This window comes from Prenolepis imparis, unplaced genomic scaffold, assembly GCF_030444845.1.
Source record: "Prenolepis imparis isolate NDT839.2.m4 unplaced genomic scaffold, iyPreImpa1.0 SCAF_8, whole genome shotgun sequence".
Taxonomy (NCBI): Eukaryota; Metazoa; Arthropoda; class Insecta; order Hymenoptera; family Formicidae; genus Prenolepis; species Prenolepis imparis.
Window position 1 is genome coordinate 10,715,302 of NW_028141166.1, and position 20,402 is coordinate 10,735,703.

The following is a 20,402-nucleotide window of genomic DNA, read 5'->3' on the forward strand; positions in this document are numbered from 1 at the left end:
CCGAGGATAATTAATCTAAATAACATAATAATATACATGCACTGGCGGATCCTGGGAGGGGGGGGGGAGGTTATACTATTATATGTATACTATATACGAATATGTATATATATGAATATTATAATTATATGTATAATATTATAAAAAATATTATATAAATATTAAAAGTAAAATATTATATAAAATTATATTATATAAATATAAAATATAATAATACTAAAAAAATGCTGTCTGGACAAAGAATATTAAAATTTAAAAAAATGAAAATTAAATCAAATCAATTAAATCACCAGCTATATATATTTCGGGATTAAGTGTAATAATAAATCCAAAGGAAAGAATATGTGTGAACAAAAAATAGCATAAACTATCACTTTACGCACCTGTTTCCTACACTTTATCACGATACATACATCTTGAGCGAATTCCGCAGCAACCTTTAATTCTGTTCTGACGCATTGTAAATCATTGCGACACAATTCGCAATTGAATTCGCGAAGATAACGCAAGTTTTACGATCTGAAAACGATCGGGCCAACAAGTTGGTCCGCGACGCCCACCTTCGTTCTCACTTCCTGCAAATAATGACGCGATTTCTATCTCGAAACAAGATTAATACGAGCGGATGGGCCCGGCGGTTGTCGCTGGAAAAGATGATTGCGCAGTGAAAGCGAGAGAAGATGGAAAACGAATATTGCAAAGCGCTCCTCGGTTCTTTTTTTTTTTTTTTTTTCGTCCGTGTATGTATATCATCGAACTCTCTCGATACGTGCGATTATCCTTCTTTTCGGTTCGCGGCTCGCGAAGATGATCTCCCGAAGATCTCATTTGCAAGACTTTGAACACGAATTTTCGCGCGAAAATTTTTCTTATTCTACCTATTCATGGCGAACCGCTGAAAGAAACATCATCTTTTCGACATCGACATTCGTATTTTTTTAATAAGTATCTTTTATTGAAGATTTCTTCTTTCAACTTTATTTCTGTTGCGCGATTTTTCTTTGCGTGCTGTGTTTTCAACGAAGCTATCCCTCGCTGATTCTTTTAAATGAGATCACGCGCATATTGCGGGACTATCGTGCAATCGCTATTGTTCTTTACGATATAATTGTCTTCATATAGTTACTCTAGCACTCTAATTTTCTATTCTTGTTATATCAATTACAGTTTGCAAATTAGATTTCACTTATGTGGAGCCTTGACCGCTACAGAGATTATGTTCCCATCATCTATTATTGTTTCTTGCATTGTTTTGCATATCGTATCGCTTTTTTGTAATTTAATCTTTTAATGACATTACATACATATTCAAATCGTGGAAAGAGTAAGTAATATCTCGGAATATAAGATGAGGAAAGATGAAATTTTTTTGAAATATAACAAATATATTAAACTCTCAATTAGTTTAATCAGAAATCTATCATTATAAAGATCTTCAAATTTCTGACATATATACAATTTAATTAATCAAATTTCTTTTATTTAAAAAAAATGTAAGAAAATCTTTATATTCATGTAATTGTATGATAAAATTTCAGAAAATTTTGAAGTAAATATTTTGTCAAACTTTATATTGACTCTTTTAAGCACATTTTTTTTATATAAAACTTTCTAAAAAAAAATTAAAAATTGAAGAATTGAGAATTTTTAAGTTATTTAAAATAAGATTTGAAGCAATAATACTTAACTGTGATAGGGAGAAATCTTTAATATATATATCTATGAATTTTATTTTGATCCTCTAGTCCAAGAGAACCATTTTGCTTTTTACTCATTAATATGGTATGACGATTTAATATATTTTTTTTTTTATTTACAATCGAGCGGTTTTTCTCGACGGAATTGCAAACTACTCTCGCTTCGCACGATACGCGCGAAGAAAGGGGGATGGATGAATTTTGCAGCGGTAGGGAGTCGAAGTCTTTCGCGTTCGAATGAGGAGAGAAGTGGGTCGTTTCTCAACAGACCATAGTAACTCGACGTGAACGCGGTCTACGCACTCCTCCGTCGTACTCAGCTGAGCGCGGGCCGCGAAAACTCGCGATCCACGAAACGTCGTTTCCGATCACCTTCTCTCTGTTTCTCAAGTGCGGATTAGAGATTTCAATGTTTCAAATCTTGGAGAAGTAAAGAATTGAGATTCTCGAGACCGATGATAAGACACGATGACGGGTGGAAAGAAATTGGTTCGAATTCGATTATGGTGACAGTAAGAAATTGAGAAGTCCGTCCAATAGAAAGTGAAGTGAAGTGTTGAGTCGAATTACGAAACCTTTTAAAAGTGATTTTCGATCTTTTTTTTCTCAAGAACACTGGAAAGTGATAAGATTCAAATCTTTCGTCGCGCATGACCGGAACTATTCTCTCGATCCTTGTTTCGCTATTTTACAAAAGAGAGAGAGATACGTTTCTAATTTAGAATCTCTCTCCCGATTACTCGACCGAGCGTGCCAAACTCTCTAAACGCGCGATCATCAGACATTGCTAAGCGCTTTCGTCTACATCGGTTTTTGACGACTTCATTACCGATTTTCTCGAGGCTTTCGACGATCAATCGTTGAAATGATCTTCCACTACTTTTAAAAAAGATTTATATTTGATAAAAATTTATTTGGTTTAAAAATATCACAAAAGATATTTAAGCAAAACGTTGCTTGACATTTCCTATGCAAACAAAATTAATAGTTACATCAATAAAATCATAGAATATCTTTAAGAGCACACATTTTCTGATCGAGTAAGAAATCAGCTGAAGGAATATGATAGTATATTTAAACTCGCTCTGAGGTGATTGGCCTCCAGACCTTATACAAGGACAGAGATCGTAGTTTACGATGGGCGACATTCGAGTACTGGATCCGCGTATGGATCCGCGTTTCGATCTGAAGCATCGACCTTGGCCGCCGATGTATCGAAATCACCCAAACAGCCGGGCACCGTCCTATTGTTATCGGCCAGTTCCGTTGGACACCTTGGCCCAGTGGATAACTCCTCACATGCCCGATTATAATTATGTGCCCGCGCCCAGGATCACCGGCAACCCCAACAAGGCCCGAGACTATTATTATCTCGCACCACTATATAGAAACGCGATGCCACCCCCGCCGCAGGCGATGTCACCAGTAGCGATGCCTCCGCCACCACCGGGGGTGATGATGATGGAGCGGTCACGAGGACGAGCCAAGAGCTCGGGAGGCCTCACCAGGAGCAGCGTGCCACCTTGCACGTGCGCTGTCGGTCGTACCAGGTCCTTGGAGGACGTCAGGAGCGAAATGAGCGAGTGGGACGACTATCACGACGAGAATGGCAATCATTTGCAGAGGAATAGCCCGAAGAGCGTGAACGTATGCCGGCAGGTTCGCAGATCTATGGAGAACCTGTTGGATGTTGATACGGAGGAACGCGCGTTGAATACCTTCGAGAGGATTGGAAAAATCTGCAGGAGATCCGAGGAGAGAAGGAACGACAAGTCGGGGAAACGACGTGGTAGCTATATGGTGTGTTGAAAGATTTTTTTAAGGTAGTTTTTTTTATTAAAAAGACAAAGGTACGCGTAAAGTTCTGCAATATAAAAAAGTTTCTCTCTGGGGTACGCAAAATATAATTTTTATGACAAGCTCTTATTGAATGAAAATCTTACACATATAATACAAATATTTAATACATTTTTATCATACGTGGATATTTTTTTATGTGTAATAAAAAATATATTATAATATTTTTAAAGGTTTCTTGTATCGAATTTCTCTTATAAATAATCGATTAATTGCTTTGAGCAATTTTATTGCTCGGCCTTATCCGTGTTTTCTTGATACGCAAGTATTATAAACAGCTAAATAAGAGTTTATTTTACATTGTACAGGTAATTTGTAACTGTATATGTTTACGTCACATTCTAAGTCACCGTAACAAGCCATTCATTCTTGATATGATTTTTCGTGCAGATTATCGCGATCGTATCTTGTATAATATGTTAAACTACGTGACTAATCCACATTTTTGCATACATGCACGCACGCACACGCAAACATCGGTGGAACAACTTATAACCGAGATTTACAGATCAGTGGATTTGTTAATCAAATCTAATGATAGACTAGTTACAAAATCCGTAATTACGTTTTTAATTCCGGAAACGTTTTTCACCTTATAAACGCACGTTGTATATGCTAAATTAGTCAAATTATTCGACAAGTAATGAGCTAAATTATAATTGTTTTTGAAAAAAAAATCAACATTTCGTAGTCATTTCATCGCAATTATATTGTATTGTACAATCCGGATCTTGGCATCTCGATTCGCTGACGGATGCATAATCGGCTTTTCTTCGCGTTTGTCGCGACTCGCAAATATGGGTCGAAGAAAGTGTTTCGCGGAATTTGACTCTGCTTATTTCTGCAAGTAATATAGTAAGAAGTAAATTGTTTATGGTGCTAAAATATGATGCTGCGATTATACTTATTGTTAGATTATAAGCTGATAAGCTATAGATTATATATCTCTGCGCTGCTACAAGGTGCTTATAAACGATAGGTTGTGTCTCTTTGTGCGAATATGCATCGAACAAAAAAAAAAAAAGATATTGAAAGTTATAAATTTCTTGAGTGAAGAAAACTTTTTTTTTTTATTAATTCTAAAATATAGCTTTTAATTCGATTTTTTTCCTTTTTTCTTTTTTATTAAATTTTTCTTATTTTTATTAAATTTTTATTTAATTTCTCTATATTATTTTACATCTATGAATGATAGAATATCCTGTTTTATTGGTGATATATGATCCGGTCCATATCTTTCTCTAAATTATGCATCTTTAATAAGCAGTAGTTTTGATTAACTCGGGTTAGAAAGTGTTCCCGATAGGTATGGGGTTAATCAACTGTTACTCCTTTATTAGGAAAAGTAGTTTGCCCCATCGAAAATAATCGCTAATCAACGCGAATGATTTTAACATTTTATTCCACGCTCTGCGGAGCTACATAGAGATTATCTACTGGAGATTATAATTATATTTCATTATTTTTCGCAACGTGAAGACGCATCTCGTCGATCGACCATAGTCTAGTATACACAGCGATACTTGCATCTAAGAAGTATCATTAGCCAGCTGTCGATTATTAAATCGTTACATTATAATCGCGTCCCGTTGCTAATTAGATACCGCATTGACGAATCGACAGATCGGACAGGTTGATAAACCATTGATTGAAAACGGGATGTCCTTCTATCATCGGTTGTGTTATGACATATTTTCGATAAATCTCTCAATTACAAGCGAGGTGAAAAAATAGATGCGTTCTATACGAAACCGACAATGTCGATTAGTTTTTGTTGTTCGTCCATCAGGTCTCGATTTCCTGCTCTTTTCGCCGATCTATATCGCGAAAAAACAATCGTCTAGAAAATTGAATCGATCACCGGACTTATAGTGGTAAATGATCGGTACAGTAATCCCAATCTCTTCGGCGAAAGTGAGGTATTTTTCGCGTTGCGCAATTAATCATCGTCGAGGGGACGCGTTAACGACGAATGGGAGGGACAATATGGCAACGACGGGGCGGTTTTGTTCCCGGTGAATGGACACGAATTGCGCGTGTATATCGAAAGCGTAAACGGCGTAATTTTCGAGTTCCTCTCCCCGAGTCCATCATTAAACCGAGCGTGCGTTTTGCGTCACGTCGTAATCGACCGCTTAATTACAACGTTCGTCGCGTGCGTTTCGTACATACGGTAGAAAGTTTACGGGAGGCTTCCTTGAGCTATTGTGGCTATGTAAGAAAATGAATTGCGTTGTTGCTCGTAATTTTTAGAATGAAGAGTTTCACACTTCGATAGTTTCACCCGGAGTAAAAATATCTTTCAATAACAGCTGAGTAATGGCAGTCGCATTAATAATCGGCATAATAAGTCAGGATTGCGATATCTCCCGAACACTTGTCGATAAGGATTACATATATATATAATACCTTCGCTTTGCTTCCTAAATGATTCAATGTCACTGACCTATTGCGTCAACGAGTGGCCAGTCAATTTTAAATGTTTCTAGTCGAGAAATATCACTGGAATATATCAGGGATTTGTCAGATTCGTTGGAGACAGAAGTCGTATCTCGTTTATGAATGTAATGAAAAACTGTATGAAAACTTGTTAGCAAGTAACCTTTCGCGAAATGTCACCAGATTCTTTTTTTAGAAACCCTTTTATATTCCATTTTTTGCAAATTCAGTTGATAACGCGACTTTTTTTTTCTTTAACCTATTTTAATTTCTCTTAATGTATTTCGCGAATTCGCAATTTCTCAAAAGTTTTCTCCATTCTCTCGAGAATATCAGCTAGTTTGCATGATATCCGTGATAATTTAATTCACTTCCGCATTCGTTTAACATATTTATAATAAATTTCTGGGCTGTTATTCTCATTAATATAAGAGAAATGATTTCTTAATCTCATCTTATAAAAAAAGAACCTATAACGTTAAAGAGTGTAACAACAATTAATCACATTAATGGAATGTAACGCGCTAATTATGTAGCTGAGCACATTAATTATACGTAATATAAAAATAAGAGAAGCGCGGCGCCGGCGTACGAACGTTCCCTTTCCGGTTGCAAAGTGTCTGCAATTTCACATTTAAAAGTCTCGTGCTAAAATTATACGGTGAAATTTGTGCGTCGAAATCTCCTTAAGCCCCACGTATGTGCACCTTCGATTTCTGTCTGAATGACCGAGCAGCGACCTAAAAGTATGTCGCAACCTAAAAAAACGGCTGGTTTCACCGGGTTTTATTTTTTTTTATCTTAAATATATCAAATGTACTATATATAGATCACACATTTTGCATCAACGATTTTATTTTGCATCAACATCCAATTAGTTAATTATTTTTTCTCAATTAATGTGTATCAAACCTTTCTACGGATATCTAGGCTCATCTGAGATTGAAATCGATCGTCGATAGATCCGGTTTAACCGGTTTTCCAGAGAAGAGTGAAAATTTGGATAATCATTATCGGATGATCATCGATAATTGAGATGTACCGGATAAAAAAAAATCGCATGTGATGGCGCGAAACGAGTCGTTGCAATTTCCTTCGCGGACTCGTGTCGATCGCGATTTGCATTTAGGGCAAAATTAAATTCGTAATTGACGTCGCGCTAATATTTATGCGCGTGAATCTTCGAGATCGCGTTCCATCGTTTTCTAATGACGCGGCGATGAAGGAAAGTAAAAAGCGACAATCGGGTCAGGGTCTCTTTATTTGTTGTTTTTCACCGTTGTCACGCGTCGTTGGACTCCATCCCGCTAATCTTTGATCGAAGACGTGTATTCGAAGGCCTTCGAGGCATCCGGCGGATCCTTCGCGATCCACCCTTTCCTTCTGGAAGGAGATGACCGTTTATAGAAGAATTAGGGTCGCGGATATTGTTAATGACCTAGATGCATCTCGATGTCTTGGTTATAATCTCTGCTTTCACATTATTATATACTTACGCAGATCTTTATGTGAGAGATCCTACATAATTTTAGTAAATAAATTATATTTTATTTCAGATATTTCAATATGTATAATACACTCTATATAATATATTATTAATATAATTTTATATATAAATAATTAATAAAATTATTTAATATATAAAATATTTATTTATATTAAATATTTATTTAATAATAAATTTAAATAGATAGATATTAATATATATTAATGTATATTTTTTAAAATATTATTTTGTTATTATTGTTGCTTTATTAGACAAAAGTTTCATTTATCAATAATATTATTAACATACAAGTGGTCAATTAATCGAATGCAAAATAATGAGACAAAACTAGATTTGCATAATCCTCGTTCTGCTTTTGTACGGGACCTCAAAGTATCTGTCCGTGTGATATGATGATTCTGTATACATACATATAATACTTCACCGCTAGCAGACGCTTTCGCAAGATTGCGGACCTATTAAGATCGAACGTCCATAACGATGGCCGACGGGTTGATTGACCGATTGCAAAACTAGGCTTCGGCTGTATATCTCGCCCGATATTTCATCCGCTTTTCCCGGCAAACACATTCGCAATCGAGAATCGTTTCCGGTTCGTTAAATCGTCCGGAAGAATGCGAGAATTTCCGCGAAATCGGTATTCTCTCTCTCGCGGATCTCTACAATCGATTCTTCTTCATGGCCCGATTCTCACTCGTAAATCGCATCCTCCGCTCGTAAAAAAGCGATCATGTATTATATATTCGCCGTTTCACTTTTCGTGTTACAATAATAATGCCAATAAATATAGGACCGAGGGTGGATTAAAGTCCGATGCTCCAGAGAAAGTACAACGATTGGTCATAGGAATAAATTGCTTCTTAACAAACAGCGTAGAATGATTAGAACAACTTGAGGTGAAAGGAAATTAGTTAGCAAGAGAGCGAGATTATAATTAAAAATCCAGTTCGAATTCATCTTTCAATTCCGTTCGGCTATTGTTCCGATGACTGACTCACCGAGAATGAGGCAAAAAAATTCTTATCGAAAGAAATCAATGAATCATATCGATTTTATTTTACGCGGTATACTGATTCATACTGAAAGTGGAATTGTGAAACAGGATATTTCGAATGCTTTTCTCGACGCAATCTCTCAATCTCATTATTTTCTCTTTACTTTTTCAGTTACATTAACATTCCTTGCGTAGTATTTATATTTACAAATATCAGCAAAATAATTATGGAAATAATTATTCTGATTAAAATATTCTCATTTAATTGTATGAACAATTAAACTCAACCTCTCGTCGATTCTTCTCGTAGCTTCTTTAGATTTTTTTATCTCCTTGAGAATCTGAGACGCGTGAGTCGTACACGATGGATCCGAGATCTAATTGCGTGTGCGTAAGTCCATCACCAATTGGCAAGAAGCGAACACCGTTAGATATACGTCGGCGCGTGAAGAAAAACGCACGCGTGCGCTCATAATTCCGTTCGTGTTGCACGTTCTTGTTTGCCAAGAAGAGGAACAAGAACAACGGATAGAGTGGCATTTGCTTTGCTAATTTATCCATCTAGATAAACGGTCGCCGCCGATCTCGGCTCGAAAGTAAAAGCGTGGCGAAGCGCGCCGTTGCGCAAACGCAAATCGCGAAACGATTCCGGACCTGCAGTGTCAGAGAGAAAAAAAACAAAAAAACAAAAAAACAAAAATGCGCTCACACACAAATGCAGCAAGAAGTGTTGGCTAGGTTTTTCCCGTCGACATACGGTGCGTCCAGGTGATTCCTAACTGTTGCCTCGTGACTTGTTTGATGTTGGAGAGCAGAATTATTATCGTTTTTATTACGCGTGAAAAATGGCCGCATCTGAAATTATCGGTGTGTGGATTTAGTTTTATCTTTACGTCTCTATTTTTTTCTAATAAAGATCGATTTATCTTTATTTTATAATAAACGAAGAAAATTTGAAGAAGATAAAATTATTATTGTTTCGATTTACAAGCTTGATGATTATTTCGTGCATATTTAAATTGACAAACTACTATGCAAAATCCGGTTAGAAATCCACTTAGAGTTTAACTTTCTAACATTTATGAGTTTTTCGCATTTTTTTGGTTCGATTCGCTGCGCGAGCTGGTTTGACAACTTTGGGAGTAATAAACTGTCTCGCAACAAGATGAAGAGCTCATCTTCTCATCTTGAAGAGAAGCGAGAAAGTGAAATTTCTTGATACATAAAACATGAATATCTCCATTTGAAGCATATTAATTAATTTAAGAGAAAAATTATCAGCGGCAAAAAGAATGATGAAATAAAAACACGATTGCCTATTACAAAACTATTAAAGCGAATGTAATGAATAAATGATTTTTCGAAAAAAATATGAGAATATTCTCTTAAAATCCGATCCGTTAAACAATTTTTATTAATTCTGGTCTTCGATATTTGTCTACATTTTTATTTGCGTTTGGCCGTACTGTATCATATATACTATTCTTTACACTGATTATCTGAACATTTTAGGAATCTTAAGGTTACTCTCTCTTTGCAATTAATACATACGATCATATTGTATTCCGCTGTATATTATTTTATCACTTTCAATTGAATGGGAAGTATAATTTAATGAACGTGTGAGCATCAAACGCAGTGATATTGTTTGAATATTACATTCATTTCACCGCGACGGAATATTTTCATATTTATCGCAGCCGGATGCAGCAGAAGCGCATCCGGAACTTGCAGCGCGATACTTGTCCTTTCCGCGAATATATTGTAGAGTAAGCAGTTGCTGTGTACAGGCATTCATTAGATATCTCGTTAAAGCACAGCACACCGCGCCTTTTCCGCATGCGTTTTTTCTATAACGGCGAGCGTATTATTAGTTGCGCGTGCTCGCTCGCGCGATGATAATTGCGTATTAATGCCAGATCGAGTAACAATCGCGCGTATTACCGTTTCTGCAGCAGGAGCCGAGACCGGAACTCGACACCAGCAACGGAAGCAGCAACGGCGGAGGCAGACCGCGATTCGTTCCCGTCACTGCTCTGGAGGACGTGCAGGCGGTGCGATGTGCCGAATTCCACCCTCACGGAAAACTCTACGCCGTGGGATCGAATTCGAAGACACTACGGATATGTGCTTACCCGAAGCTGCACGATGTCAGGTGAGAATTACATTATTTATACAATATATCCGCAATCGCGTGAAATTCCAAGAATTTCTATAAATAGAACAAAGATATTAAAATTACGATATAAGAATCTTTTTTAAATCGATATACATTTATTTTCTTAAAATTTAAATGCTTTATCAAAAGCTCACAATTTGTGCATTTGTTTGTATAATTGATTTCTCAAATTTTCCTTTATTTTTAGAAAAAATAATTTACTTTAAAAAGAGATTTGGAACAATATTATCAAAACTGTGATGCACAATCTGACAATTTCCCCCCAAAAATCTCTGTAGAAATATTTTATTAGCTACCAGCTAGAGTACAAAATATTACATCATAGTTTCTTGATATCTTTTTTCTAAATGTATAAAAGTATCCTGAACATGACTCATCTTTCATTTACAAACTTTTTTGGAGACAATTTTTCCTTAATTCTATTTTTAGAATTATTATTTAAAATCCACGAAATAATTTTAATTATACATTAATATTACTTGTGATATGCCATAGTTTCGCGTTGTTTCCTGTTATTACTTTTGTCTGTGTGATCTTACCTAAAAATTTTATACTTTCAACGAACTCTTACTAATTAAATATTTCAGAGTTAAATAAAGCGATTTCACTATTTAAATATATATCAATAATAAATTTGTAATATCAATATTGAACTTTCTACAAAATGCACTTTATACTCGACTGCGGAAATATCCGATAATAAGTGGAACCTGCTTTCGTAACCGAGCGTTCAAAAAATTGGTAAATTATGATTGTGAATTGCGGAAATAACGCGATAATCTTTTTTCTTTCATCCATGAACGTGCAATATTTCGATATTGCATGGAAGATATTTCGAGATATCATGTCTAATAATATCTACTTCGCGTTTCTTAACAAATTTCATTATACGGTATCACTGTATCGTTACCGCTGTCTTACGCAAAGATAATAAATGAGTCGCGTTTCGATTAAATTCGGTATTGAAAAATTCAGCGGTGATAGAAAAAAATCTTACGGTTTCCGTCATCGAGACGCGGGAGAGAAATCGAATGAATTTATATTCACGCGCTTCCGCAAAAAGCGGGAGAGAGTCGTGATACATTTAATGGTGGCCGAGACGAAAATAACCATAAATTATAATAATGATTCGACCGAAGGCCGATTCGCGATCGTTATTGAAAATAGAGGAGAAATTTATCGGTGACAAAATAATTTCGCGTTTTGCGAGCAGAGTTTGCGGTCGAGGCAACGATAAATCTGGCTTAGATAGATCCGGTATTTATTCCGTCGTGATCATATTTTGGATCCTTTATCTAGGCGCGTCTACGAAAAAGATTATGTACGAAACACGAGAGAAATCACGGCTCTTACAGCGGAACGCGTCACGCTATTCAATGAGCTCGGGCTTATCTATTATCTAGGTGCGATGATATCAACGCAACTTCGCTGCTCGGAGTAATTAGAACAGAGATTGTGAATAATCCAATGCGTTCTTCTACGTTGCTTTCTTGATGCGAGCTATATAATTTCAGACGAATATTACAGTTTTAATAAAGTCTATGTACGTAATAACATGTTTAGATATAATAATACACGTGTTAAAGATAAATTTTTTTTTTTTGAGACTTACCGAATGGCTTTCGAATTTGCATTAATGGAGAACAGCTTGATCTCTATATTTCAATATTTCAATAAAGAAATATTTTTTTCAAATTTATAGCTTCAGATATTTACATATAATAAATATTATCAAACGGATCAGGAAATATTATCAACGGTGTTTTAGTTTTTTGTAAAAATAATTAATGATTAGTGAGAAACGAAATCTTATTAATTGCAGATTTTTTAAAAAATTTGAAGTTATTTAAGAAGTTTGAAAGAAAATACATATAAACTAACGCTACTTAAGAAAACGATGAAAATAATCTTCATTATGTGAATCGACTTTGTAATTGACAAGACTTGGTTGTCACGCTTGACAAAAAAGCTTTGTCATCAAATTTGTTGCGGATCATGTATAAATTTGCGTCTGCTAAACTAATTTTACGCGAACATGCCGGCCTAATGAGCGGCAGAGACCTTTATGCCAAACGGAGCATTCCTATACGTGTATAGCGTAAACGTGGGGCTTACTTTAAGTACCATTTTTTCCATTATAGCGATGTTTCCTCGCTGCATTATATTCCCGTTTACATTGTTCGCGATTTACAATATTTTATTTTGTATGTCGCATTTCTAGAGCGAATCTTTATAATTTTTATATAGGGTTTTTATTTAAAAAATTGGATTTTTTTTTATTCTTCTTTCAGAATACAATCTAAAAAAATTCTGTAAAGATTAAACGAAATTCTTATTGCACGGTCGAGTGACATATGAATCACAGATGATGGAGATTCGTGAAATATGAAGAGCAATTAACTACTTTACGGTTTACAGCAATAATAACCGAAGAATATAAAGTAATCGAAAGTGTGAATAAGTAACAGAGTAACAATTCTACGAATAAAGAAAAGGCAAAAGTTTTATTCATATGAATAACGTGAAATGGAGAACTGTACTTTCATTTTTTGAAGATAATATTTTATTTTAATTCGAGATATATTGTGTCAACTTTGCCTTACAAGGGGATAATAAACAGTCCCCTTTCACTCACAGAATTATGTTTAGAATTCACTCGGATTGCTCGGTTTGACGGTACATTACAGTGTTCCGGTAAATTCAATGAGCTGTAATTTGTGTCCAAAGTCAATAATGCGCGCCCAGCAATTTCTATTCGTCCGTTTGTAACAAAGGAACCTAAAAGTGCCACGTTCGCGATGTTGCTTTATTCGCGCGAAACTACTCTCGTCATCGGCGTCGAGAAAGTTCGAGAACTCGAGAATTTATATTCGAATTAGCGGAAAGTATAAAGCATGCGACGCACTCGTTACGCACGTCTTGCGTAACTATTGCATACTTTCTAAATTACTATTTGATACTATAGGTATATGAACAATCACCGAACACAAGGATCATTTTTCGAGTATTTTCGCGTGAGTTTATTTTAGATCGTAACTATAAGGTGTGAACAGCTTGTAAAATTCATACTGTTGCAATTACGAGTGGCAACACAATTAAGTAAAATTATTAGACTCCGAAGAAAATCGTTTCTCGTATCATGACACTCTCATGCAAAAGAAATAAAAATCAACACTAATTTAAGCGACGCGTTATTTATGAGAATTCGATTATTAGGTTATTCTATGATTGTTCCATCTCTAAATTAGAATTCTATTGTTTGATGAAAAATTACCGCGAAATTAATGATATTTACGTCATTGTGAGAGCTGATAAAAATCTACGATTTCATTATGTCTACATCAAAGCAATATCTTGTTGGCAGTATATATGTCAATAGTATACTATTGACACTAGAGAGAAAAGATATTTGTTTAACTATGGTATAAAGTAGAACGGATACATGGATCGCTCATTAAAACACTCTAGCTTATGAGTTATGGAGAAACAGAAATGCGTTAAAAGATATAAAAACTAATAATGATAGTCGTTAGTGCCATCGTTAAATTAGGCGTACATGACGAGCACGTGACACATCATTTGATGGATAAGCGAGAGTGCATCTCTACATCTGTCACTTGAAACGTAAGCACGAAAATTTTCTATATCTTATATTGACATATTAATTTTTTTCGCACACACACACAACTTTCACGTCAACTTTCAAAATATGAAGAATTACGTAGCTGTCTCGAATGTTATAGACAAGTGCTCTGGCATAAGATTTCTACGTAGCGATATACAGTAGCTTATGGCATCGTTTGAAATCCGACAGTCATCTTCCTTGATTTTAATTAAACGAGATACAGAATGTCTCAAAAATAAAATAGCGACAAGGAATTTATTCGACAAATAAAATTTAATGCAAATCTGATATTTTGAATTTTCCTATTCAATTAATACTAAAATTAATTTATATAAAATAATTATTTTAATCAATTAAAATTATGATTTTAAAAAATTGTCAGATTTCTGTGATCTTAAGTACATACATATATACATTCTAGTCTTATTTTTATAAGTTTGCTTATAAATATCAGGAGAAAATTTCCAATATCATTACGTGTTCCTCGAATATTGTATGCTATAATTTACTTCCATTACTCTTATCACTTAATACGAGTATCTTCAACTATGTTGTTATTGTCCGGGGAGAAACTGCCTTTACGAATAATTGTATCGTCACTTTCGAAAGTCGTTCCCCTTCGGCGCTCCCTGGAAATTGCGGTAAACAGGAGTGACGTTAATTTCGCACATCATATTCGAGCCGAATATATTCAAAAGGGCAAATAATATAATTAACAACAACGGGGGGGATTTTAGGGAACGTCTCTTTCTCTTTCTTTTGATCGGTAGACGCGGAGGGAGGTAAAATACCACGATCTCACATGCATCAGTCTAACGCAAAGAGCTGGGAAAAAGCTGTGCTTAATTAAAATCTGCGTAAAAACCGGTGTTGTGAAAGCGATAATGCGTCTCTCGTCTCTCTCTAAAATTGTCGAATCTCTCCCTCATTTCCACGACCGACAATATAGCGCGATATCGACTTCAATTAGAGATGACGCGGCTGATGAGGGCTGGGAAGAAAAAAAACAGCTCGATGAAAGTGATGCCTATGCGAGAACTCGAGCATTCTTCCTTCTCTATCGGATAGATTGATGACTCGGGCGGAATAGAATCTCCTTTTCAAACGAATGATTTATATATCATTGCGAATCAGCGAAACTATGCGTACTACTTATCATTCCAGGTGCTAATGATAATGACATTAATAGTAATGGTATCGCGTATGCTTTCAAGGGAGGATCATCAGACGTATCAACCCACTGTTCTCTTCAAGAGAACGAAGCATCACAAGGGTTCCATATATTGCCTTGCGTGGACACCGGATGGTCGACTGATGGCAACCGGAAGTAACGACAAGACCGTGAAATTGATGCGTTTCAACGCCGACACTTCGAACCTTGAAGGTATAATCGCAGAAATTAGATGTGATTTTGATATATTCATATGTTTTAAAAATCTTATAATGAGCCTCACAATTTATAGCTTCAATTCATTTTTATTTCAAATTCTATATACATATATTGATACATATATATTAATCATTATTTTTTGTATTATTTTCTTGAATCTTGAAACGAATTCATTCTTTAGATTTATTGAAAATATAAAAATTGTTGCTGGAGTTTACTTTTACTGCAATATTTTATATTATTCTCGAGCGAATCCAAATAATTTATTGAAAATTGATATCCCTGTTATATCGCAAATAAATATAAAAATAAAAATAAAAAAAATAAATTTTGCACATTTAATTTCCAGGACAAGAAGTCGAATTGACTATGCACGATGGTACAGTGCGTGATCTGTGCTTCCTCGAGGATACGTCGAACAAGTCGAGTCTTCTGATCAGCGGTGGTGCTGGCGATTGTAAGATTTACGTTACCGATTGCACGACTGGTACACCTTTCCAAGCCTTAAGCGGTCACAGTGGCCATGTGTTAACACTTTACAACTGGGGTGGAGCGATGTTCGTCAGCGGATCGCAGGATAAAACAGTCAGATTCTGGGACTTGAGAACGAGAGGCTGCGTCAACATGGTCACACCTGCGACGGTACCTGGCAGTCGGGTGAGTTGGCTTCCCTGTTGACATTCCCGTTTAATTTTTTATCGATTGTTACGAACTGTAGATAGCGGAGAACGGAATAAACATCATATTTTTTAAAAAGAAAGCTTGAAAAGAGAAGAGTAAAATTTTCGAAATTGATTATTTATATTAAAAATATTAATTGAAATATAGTTTATTTTATTTTCGTACTTGTCTATCTACATGTATCAATCGTATCGAAAAAAACCTTTACACGACCATCCAAATGAAAATTAGAATGAATAGGATTAGAAAAAAATTGCCCTATCATTTAAAATCTGGCATGGGTAGCGCCAACATCTATTTTTTGTTCTGTACTAGTTTCGTATTGAGTTCTAAGTCCGATAAATATTCGATTTACAGTTTTAAATCGCACTATCATCTGTCCCGATCACAGAACATTGGTCACCTCTTTTAAATCGAATGTTTATCGGACATTTTAACGGTACTGAAGAGTGGAAGCAGTATTGTTTGTTTGATCAGCATCTGATTCCATTGCAGGTCGGCAGCCCCGTAGCCGCACTATGCGTGGATCCATCTGGTCGGCTTTTGGTGTCCGGCCACGAGGACAGCAGTTGCATTCTCTTCGACATTCGCGGCGGCAGGACGGTGCAGTGTTTCAAACCTCACGCGGCGGACATCAGGAGCATACGATTCTCACCATCGGCGTATTACTTATTAACGGCGGGCTACGACAACAAACTGGTGCTCACAGATTTGCAAGGTGGGTCTCTCAATGAGTCTCTCTTAGTCTCTCTTTGAAACGTTTTTCGTAACGCTGAAATGAAATCCAGCAGTAACATAATGTAAGAATCATGACGATAGAGTAACATAAGTATAATGAAATGCACTAAACTATGTTGCAGGTGATCTTACGATGCCTCTACCTAGCGTTGTGGTTGCCCAACATCAGGACAAAGTCATTTCAGGACGTTGGCATCCGACGGAATTTTCGTTCCTCAGCACTTCCGCTGATAAAACTGCAACTCTCTGGGCCTTGCCGCCTGTTTAAAGATCCAGCATGGTAACGCGCACATTGCTATTTATTTATCCGTTTTTTAAAAGAATATTTTCATTCACCTTCAACTACGTTGTCTAGATATGTTGATTTACACATATATCGAATCGATCGCGTAAAAGATTCATATTTTCAAATTCTGCGACTGACATTATGACCGCAAACAAAATGAACAATTTTGAGCGATATCAACGTTCTAACGTATCTATGTATCAGCGCTTACTTAAACTATGACCACAATTAAAACTTCTTTAATATGACAGCGTCATTAACTCGCAGGGAGGTATTGCGAAAGTTAAGCATTTAAACGGTTTAAACCTAATGATTTAAAGACTCGGCTTAAAAAGAGGATAAAAAACACGTTAATTAAACACGTTATTGTAAAAGCATAGAATTGTTTTTATAGCTACAAATTTGATACCGGAAATCACAAGACTGCGATTGAATAATTGTTTCGACATTGTTTCGAATATCTTCTTTTTACATTTTAATATCGAGATAGGTTTTCAGATTTTAACAGATGTTCTTTCCACAAATAACGCACGCGTACTTATCAAAACCGCGCGATGCGATATATCCTTTCCCTTCTTTTTAAATATAATTTTGTTATAATTATCAGAGATGCCTGTATTGTAAATACACGTTAAGGTAAGTTTAAAAAATTTCCATAACACGATATTCGCGCTCCTATACAAAAGGACGTACTAATTTCTAATTGAATGCTCTCTTTTGCTCAGTATCACGTTATCTGCATCTTTCGTAATGTTTAAATTTTAAATAGAGAGATTTGATAGATTGTCCTATTTGTTATTTTATTCTTATTTTACTAAAGAATTTGCGTGCGCATACATTTAACTCATAGATGCTCCTACTTCCATCTCCATGTTATCGACTCACAAGCCAAATATACACACGCGTTCTAGTATACATAGATATATATACATATATATATATTATACTTATATATATCCGCATTTTCGCGAAGAAATTATATACGTACGCTCATAATAATCGCTATTTTTTACGGATTAAGATAATTAATATAAAACGAGAGAGTTTATTCGGAGCGTCAAACAATTTGTCGCGACACATGAGTACGTTTACACAAATCGAAGGAAGATAGTATTCGTTAGTAATATAAAGTCGTAAGGACTAACAATTAGAGATTTAAGTTGCTTGTCGCAAACGTCAAAGCTCGTAGTAGCAGCGAAACTAAAACAGAGAGAGGAAGAAATGTCACGTTTCGAGCTGTTGATAGCAATTTTTTTCTTACAGATTGTAGCAATTTGATGGGACGAAGGTTTTCTGTAAATATATATAGTTGGCAATTGAACTCGCTAATCCTTCGATTTTATCATTAATCTGTCGATGCACGCAATCATATCATTGCTTGTTTTTATCCCTACTTTAACATCGACGCTCTTAAGAGCGAGTTTCATTTTGTCCTATTAGCGTATGTTTTTTCGGCGTACGGACAAATCATATCTTAAGATTGCGTATGTATTCGAAGAGAATGGAAAAGTGATTTATAAGATATATTAAAAGCAAAAGATAAAGGAAAAACGGGTGAATGATAAGCAAGTTAGAGTTAATCGCTCGCCAAATGAATTTCATGATTTTTCGCGTTCAATCATTCGCAGAATCACGTGAGTGAGTGAGATATTGCAATTAAAATTAATTAGTTATTCAATGAATTCTCTCCTAAATCTTTTATAAAATTAATTGTCACGAATGTTTCATTGTGTCTAAATTTGTTAAATATTGTCGCAAATTTTTAAAATTTATTATTCTTGCAGAAATTTGAAATAGATGTTTAGATAATTACTATAAATAATCGAGAAATCGGTCAATATTTGTGCATTCGTGAATATATTTACAATTTTTACAGCAATTCTGCGTATTTCGTCATTCATTCAGTCAATCTATTTAATAGATTTGTTTTCCCGCTTCGCGTGTATTTTACGATGATTGACAGAAGAGATCAGAGAATAACGGTGGCGAGCAAACGGAATAGAACGAAAGCAATTATTTGTAATTCAACGCAAGCATCTGCTTCCATGTAGCAATTTATCGTGCCTTCCTGTCGTGGCTGCTTTCGGCGATTTACACATTTATTTTTGTATTTTTTGTGAATTTTTTTTTCCTCCACCCCCGCATTCCGCATCCTACAACGGTAATCTTTTCCCTCCCCCCCATCTCGTCTCACAATGTATTCAAACAAGTTCGTAAACGTCTAAAATAAAAAAAAGTCTCTCACTATCTCGTACTCAAGTATTACCGCATAACGCACTATATACGTATAGTATATAACTTATAACTTTGTACTTTTCTTGTAGATACGATTATAATATGTCACGTTTAATTTAAACAATAAAATTTACGTTATTAACCCGGTTGTATTAATGGTAAACTTACCTATGCCTCAAGAACCCATCAAAGTTCCATCAGAAGGTCCGCTGCTAATTTTATTCGGGCCAGTTTTTTTCCAAAGTTCCGGTAATCGGCTCGATTAGGCCCCCGTAAGAGAGAAATTACGTCGGCGTGCGGATCCGTATATATACCAAGGCGTGTACAATATACAGAGCTCGATCGACTTTTTATAAATTTCCCATAATAACTGTAATCATGCAATCATCCACCCGCATGTATTACCTATGGCGCCGAATTCGGCGCTCTACGGGCCCAGTTTCCGTGAAATAGAAGTATATCGCGAGTGAAACCGTGACCAGTCTCGAAAGCTTTAATGAGAATCATTTAATGGAGAACATCGGCAATTTTTCGACGCTTAGGGGTAGAGACGCTTGTTTTTATCGATTATTATGGAAAAATTGCTCCTGTAATATATCACGTTTAGAGCACGACTATATTAAAACAGGTCAACATTTTATATCGGACGGTTTTCGCGGAATTGAACAAATGAGTTTGCTCTAAAAAAAAGTAATGATGCAATCGCATCAGAAAAAAAATTATAAAATACGATATTTTTATCACTAAAACAACACAAGCTCGCACTACGCGCGC

General features: G+C 35.6%; 1 protein-coding gene and 1 long non-coding RNA gene across 6 annotated transcripts in view; one reads left to right on the plus strand and one right to left on the minus strand.

Moving 5' to 3' along the window:
• LOC145939773 (WD repeat-containing protein 47) overlaps positions 1–19,770 on the plus strand; it is a 69,910-nt gene extending 50,140 nt beyond the window's left edge. For 3 of the 4 annotated variants that reach the window (XM_083044359.1, XM_083044361.1, XM_083044362.1), the window contains exons 7-11: positions 10,450–10,649; positions 15,513–15,682; positions 16,038–16,345; positions 16,847–17,087; positions 17,230–19,770. In XM_083044359.1, coding sequence (XP_082900485.1) covers positions 10,450–10,649; positions 15,513–15,682; positions 16,038–16,345; positions 16,847–17,087; positions 17,230–17,375 — 1,065 coding nt within the window. In that variant the 3' untranslated portion in view covers positions 17,376–19,770. The remainder of the gene's footprint in view (positions 1–10,449; positions 10,650–15,512; positions 15,683–16,037; positions 16,346–16,846; positions 17,088–17,229) is intronic. The other variant, XM_083044360.1, reaches the window with a different exon arrangement.
• The window catches only part of LOC145939787 (uncharacterized), a 268,796-nt gene that overhangs the window by 52,797 nt on the left and 195,597 nt on the right, over positions 1–20,402 (minus strand). Inside the window, exon 8 of one of the 2 annotated variants that reach the window (XR_014425900.1) lies at positions 4,358–4,395. The exons of the other annotated variant lie outside the window; for it this stretch is intronic. This is a non-coding gene — a long non-coding RNA (uncharacterized LOC145939787). Of the gene's footprint in view, positions 1–4,357; positions 4,396–20,402 lie in introns of those variants that run through there. 2 annotated transcript variants of the gene reach the window in all.